We start from the raw sequence: 5,283 nt of genomic DNA on the forward strand, positions 1-5,283 counted from the left end.
ACTACTCCTCTCTCTCTCTCTCTCTCTCTGACACGCACGCGCACGCGCAAACACACATCGCTGTGGTTATTATATACACACACATATTTATATATCTTTTTTGGCATCCTCTGTAGTTCGGAAACGCAAAAAAAAAAGCAAAAACCCGTCCCCTCGTAGCAGGCAAGTCGATACACAGTGAAAAAAAAAGAGGGCGTTGAGGAGGGACCCAAATGGGAAGAAGAAGAAAAAAAACACACCGCTGACGCGCAGCGCAACGATTAGGCGTACTCCCGCCGCAACCGTTCGCGAAGCGCGTCGCACGACGCGGGGGGCCGCTGAGCCGCCGCGCGTTCCTCAGCCGGCAGCGTTGCCCCGCCCATATCGAGGCCACAGCTATCCACAGCCGGGGCAAGAACAGACCGCAGCATATGCTCCATCCATGCTGTGGCCGCCGACGCGGAGGAGGCATCCCCGGCTGCTTGCAGCGGTGATAGCTCGCCGTTGCCCTGACTAGCAGGAGGGCCGCCCGACGACGTCGCGTTGGGCGTTACTCGTCTCGGTGTTGTGCCGTCGGTGGCGCCCCCGCTCCTGTCGTTTCCGCCCTCTTCACCCAATGCGTGCTGACGAGAAAGTCTCCTTGCGGCTTCCTGCAGTTCCTCCGGACGAAAGTGACGCAGCAGACTCCTCCCGGCAGAGCTGCACAACTCCTGCTGGAGCCGCCTCGCGTGCGCCACGTATGCGGCGCCCGTTGCTTCACCCGTCACCCCCGGAACGTCGGCGCCGTCGCCGTCCAGAGCGTTAGCCGTGTCCAGTGAAATAACACCGGGGCCGAGACGCGCCGCCACCTCTCTTACTCGGCCCGCCAGCAGCAGCCAGCACGACGCCACTTCATCGCCTGACTCCAAGGGAGATACATCCACGTTGCACAGAGACAACTTCGCCAAGACGCCTCGGCAGCGCTCAATGATCCGCTGGTGACTGCCCGCATGGTGTTCGCTGCTTGTCATATACGTCCGCAATCGCTCGATTGATGTGTCCAGCTGCTCCATACGCTCCTCCACAAGGCGCATGTGGGCCACGGTGCCACAGCAATCACCACCTCCGCCACCGAGGTTCCCTGCGGCGTCTAGCCTATACCACTCATGCAAAAGGGAAATACGTTCCTCCACGCACCGCTCGCGTGTGTTCCGAAGCAGCAATAAACGACACCGCTGTAAATCGGAAAGCCGTTCCAGACGTCTATTTAGCCTTTGCTGTAGACGTGCGACGAGGCGAATGTGACAGGCCCATGTGGCAAAGGCGGTCACACAGGCCCGTATATTACGGCTGCGGTGCAACTGTGCAAGCTCGTAGGCTTCCTCCGGCGAAATTGCCCTTTGTAGGCTCTTTAAACCCTGCTTGGCGGCCGCTAGTTGTTCCTCCAGCCGGTGAAACTCATCTGTCAACATCATCGCATGCAAACTCTCGGCCTCTGCGGACGAGCGGCGGTCTCGCCCTCGCTGCAGCAGCATCTCCCGCGCATTGACAAGTGGCTGGAGCGCCTCCTCCTCCGTCTCCATGGATGCACGCTCAGCCACCAGCGCGGCACGAATGCGTTGCTCCTCCGCATCGACGGCCGCCGTGCGTTGCAAGAGCGACTCCGTGAGTTTCAACGTGGAGGCGAGCTCCGCGTGCAGAATGGCACTGCGCTCCCGCTGCTTGATGCTCTTCTCGAGCAGCCCACGCAACGCCGCCACGGTTACCCGTGTGTTGTCCACGGTTGTCTGCATCGCAGCCTGTGCTAGGCGTATTTCCTCCACGATGCCTCCTCGCCGTGGCGACGGCGTGCCGGAAGGCCGCGCCGCTTCTTCGCCTTCCTCATGGCTCTCATCTCCCTCTGCATCCACCTCAGCCTCCTTTAGAGCCCGCTGCGCCACCCCCATTTCCTCTTGCTGCGTGGCGTGGAATTGCAGAGACTCCTGCAGGAAGGCCCGCTCCTTCGCCGACACCTCCACCCGCAGCGCGGCAACGTGCTCGCGGCTCACTCTGCTTCCCTCGCGCCCACGCGCCAAAGACGCCGCCTGCATTCGAAGCCGCTCCACTGCATGCTCCAGCTGCCGGGCGCCGGACTGCAGCATCCGCACGCGTTGCTGGTGCTCCTCCAGCGCCGCGTTGAAGCGCACAAGCTCCTCGTGTTCTTGCCGCAGATCACCCTCCCGCTGCAGCTGCTCCTGCCGCTCCCGCTCCACCTCCACGCGCTCCTGCAGCGTCAGCTCCGGCTCCTCACCGTCGTAGTCTGGCGGACGCCTGTACTGCGACTTCTTCGTGACGCGGTTAACATAAAAGAGTCGGTTGGTGCGTGGATGTCGCCTAAACCCCCAGACGGCGCAGGGGCCCGCCCGCGCCAGGCTGCTGCTCCAACCACCCGAGGGCGAGGGAGCAGGTGCGCCAGAGCTGAAAAGCAGCAGAGAAGACGGGGGAGACTGCGCCGACCTCGTCGGCGCGGCGCACTGCTGTTGCCCATAAATCGTTGCCTCCGTCACAGTACCCATCTCATTAAATTCGCCGGTGCACGCCCGGGCAATCGCATGCCTAAGTTCTGCCAGCGCAGCGGCGCCGCGAACAGTGTTGTTGTCGTCCTCGTCCACCTCAAAGTACGCCTTTGCGTGCACCTCCTTCGCCACACGCACAACCTCGCCTGGCTGGACGGTCGTCGGGGCCGCCTTATTCTGGCCGTGCGTCATTCCAACAAAAATTACGGCAGGGGGGCGACTTAGGCTCTGCAGCTGCGGCGCCCACTCCGTCTGTATGCGCTGCAGCGAATCCGCGGAAGCCATGGAGAAGACGAGCACCACCACAGTCGTTGCTTCTTCTCCCGCCACATCGGACGGCGCACGCGCGGCCTGCAGCAAAACACGAATGTTTAGCTCGGGCAGCGAGGGATGCGGCAGCTGCAATGGCCGCCGCAGCGGCAGAAGCACATTTTCTGACGCACTCAATGACAACGATGAGGCGGCTAACTGCTGCTGCGCGCGCAGCGCCTGCGGAAGTGGGGCGTCGACAAGCAGATACACCAAGGCATCCACCCCAACAATGGCATCACCGGCAACCACGCAGGTGTACTCCATTGGCGGCCGGCACCGCCCCTATCCCGCCTCCCACGCCCACGCGTTAGTGGTAATGTGTGAAAGAGGGGAAGGGGGAAAAAAAAGCGGGAAAAAAGAAGTGAACGTGGAGAGAAGACACACAAGAAACCACAGAGCCACACACTTACACAACAGAGAGAAAAAGTAGTTTTTTGTTGTTGTTCTATAGAAAAGCCGTCGCGCTGATATAGAAAAAGTTATAAGAAACACGCGGCAAAGAAACCCAGGACCTCGAAGGCGAATATCAAATAGCCATTCCACAGCTTCCAATGCCACACACACACATATATACACACCGACACGCCTTCATCGATCCATCCCCCTCCTTGCTTCCCTCACGCGCCCACAAGACGCAGCCACAGGGCGATACTAAGTGTTGCAAACATTTTATTCCAAATTCGCTTTGGATGTGTGGGCTTGGGCGCTACTGCAGCCCTTTCCCATCTTCCGTTGATGGAAGAGCGGGAAAAAGGAAAAGGTAGAGAAAACTGGCGGTATGTCAGCCTAGAGGCTTCGTCCACTGGCGAACAACTTGCTTGCATAGCGATCCACAGCAGACAGCATTTCCGCGAAAGAGGACGCATAACCCAAGATCCCGCCGGCACCGGGGACATTGTAGCAACTGAAATACAAGCCACACGCAGTGCACAACAGTAGAATAACGCATGAAAGAAGCACATAATAGCCACTGATTTCTGTGGCTTTCATCATACTACGCCCCACCCCAAGGAACAACCCACGGGCCTTCTGTTGAGTTGTAGAAGCAGGCGATGTCCTATCTGCGGAGGAGCCCGCACCCCCTCTGGATTTCCTGTGCTCCTTCCTGGCAGGGCAATCCGGGTCACGAGTGCGGTCCATGGAACCTCGCATACCCGTTCGTTGCTGCTGCTCCTTTCTGCTGCTCGATTTCCTTCCGTGTTGCGACGCCTCCTGCGTGCCTCCCGCAGGTTCATCATTCTCGTGAGCGCCCGCTGCTGAGGGTGAGGCGGCGGCCGCCGTCTCAGCCGGGGTGCCAAGGCCAATCGTGGCGGGGTCAAGTACCGTGATCAGCGCCCCGGGCGGAGGTGCAGCATCGCCTTTAAAGATGCAGCTTAACTCTTTTGTCACGGTGGTCGAAGTTTCCATGTTTGCTGCATCCCACAATTTCTTCAGCTTCGCACCATGCAGCAAACGCCTCTTTTCTGGCACCCACTTCGACGAAATTGGCTTCAGGCAGAAGCGAAAAACGTCCCGCGTTGCTGGCGGCAAATCCTCGTACTGTGGACGCAGAATACAGCGGATCCGCACGGCTCCCTGGGCGGATATTGTGCCCATGTGAGGTTGGATGTAATAACGCTCGGGCGTGCGTGACTTGACCTTAAAGATGCATGGCTGGCGGCTAATGTTGTACAGCACGACAACGTTCTGCACCGCCCGATTACGATGGGGCGGGGGAAAGAGCAAAGAGCTCGGCTCAACCAACATCAACGTCGTAGGCACAGCACCGTCCGTCTCCCCAGACGTGCCCTTTTGCCTCACCGCCTGCGACGGCGTTGTCGCTAGGCGTTGCATCCTTCTTCCTCTTTTATCGCTCCCTCTCTCTCTCTCTTTTATCAGCTGTCGGCGTGAAGCAGATCGCCGCCCCGCGAAGGTTTCTCCCCCTTCGCCTTCGCTCCTCCCAAGATAAGAGGCTGAGGGGAGAAAAAGAGAAAAGGGTCAAGAGCAGAGGGGCGGGTGCGGCGCCGCAGCCAACCGCGTGAACCCAACAGGGCGGCAAATGCCAGGAAGGGGGCAGCCTGCGGTGAGAGGCGGGGAAAATGAGGCGGACCGCGGCAACAGCGATGGTGGTAACCAAAGCAGCCAGCAATGGTGGTGATGGAATCACGCAATCACTTGGAACGAACGCAAATGTATACAAGAAAAGAAAAATAAATCAAAGGGTCCGCCCCCAGCACAAAGTCCCCTCACCCTCCCCAGGCGCTGGCACGAGAGACACCGACGGAGAGAACACATCGACACCAAACGACAGACATGCAGCCCCCCCCCCCCCTCCCCGCAGGCAAAAGGGAAAAAAAAATGCTGCGTGACAAACGCCATGTAAACTTGACTTAACACACACACACACACACACAAGGCTACAAAAGGCGACACCACTTCCCTAGCCACAAAGTATCACGGCAAATGAAAGAGATGGGGT

At 59.2% G+C, this 5,283-nt stretch overlaps 2 protein-coding genes across 2 annotated transcripts, besides 4 other annotated features; both read right to left on the reverse strand.

Annotated features, from left to right (window-relative positions):
• The first annotated feature begins 4 nt into the window (after positions 1 to 4).
• Positions 5 to 29: a microsatellite.
• Positions 30 to 260: 231 nt separating this feature from the next.
• Positions 261 to 3,089, reverse strand: Tco025E_03683 (uncharacterized protein; the record flags this gene model as incomplete). Its single annotated transcript, XM_029370601.1, has 1 exon — positions 261 to 3,089. One exon carries the CDS (start codon positions 3,087 to 3,089, stop codon positions 261 to 263), a length of 2,829 nt encoding a protein of 942 aa, XP_029229378.1.
• A 291-nt stretch (positions 3,090 to 3,380) lies between these two features.
• Positions 3,381 to 3,409: a microsatellite.
• A 202-nt stretch (positions 3,410 to 3,611) lies between these two features.
• Positions 3,612 to 4,658, reverse strand: Tco025E_03684 (uncharacterized protein; the record flags this gene model as incomplete). The annotated part of the gene is made up of 1 exon (XM_029370602.1): positions 3,612 to 4,658. One exon carries the CDS (start codon positions 4,656 to 4,658, stop codon positions 3,612 to 3,614), a length of 1,047 nt encoding a protein of 348 aa, XP_029229379.1.
• An 8-nt stretch (positions 4,659 to 4,666) lies between these two features.
• Positions 4,667 to 4,695: a microsatellite.
• Positions 4,696 to 5,197: 502 nt separating this feature from the next.
• Positions 5,198 to 5,218: a microsatellite.
• The last annotated feature ends 65 nt before the right edge of the window (positions 5,219 to 5,283 follow it).

This window comes from Trypanosoma conorhini (assembly GCF_003719485.1).
Source record: "Trypanosoma conorhini strain 025E chromosome Unknown Tco_14.4_contig_00171, whole genome shotgun sequence".
In the NCBI taxonomy this organism is placed as follows: Eukaryota; Euglenozoa; class Kinetoplastea; order Trypanosomatida; family Trypanosomatidae; genus Trypanosoma; species Trypanosoma conorhini.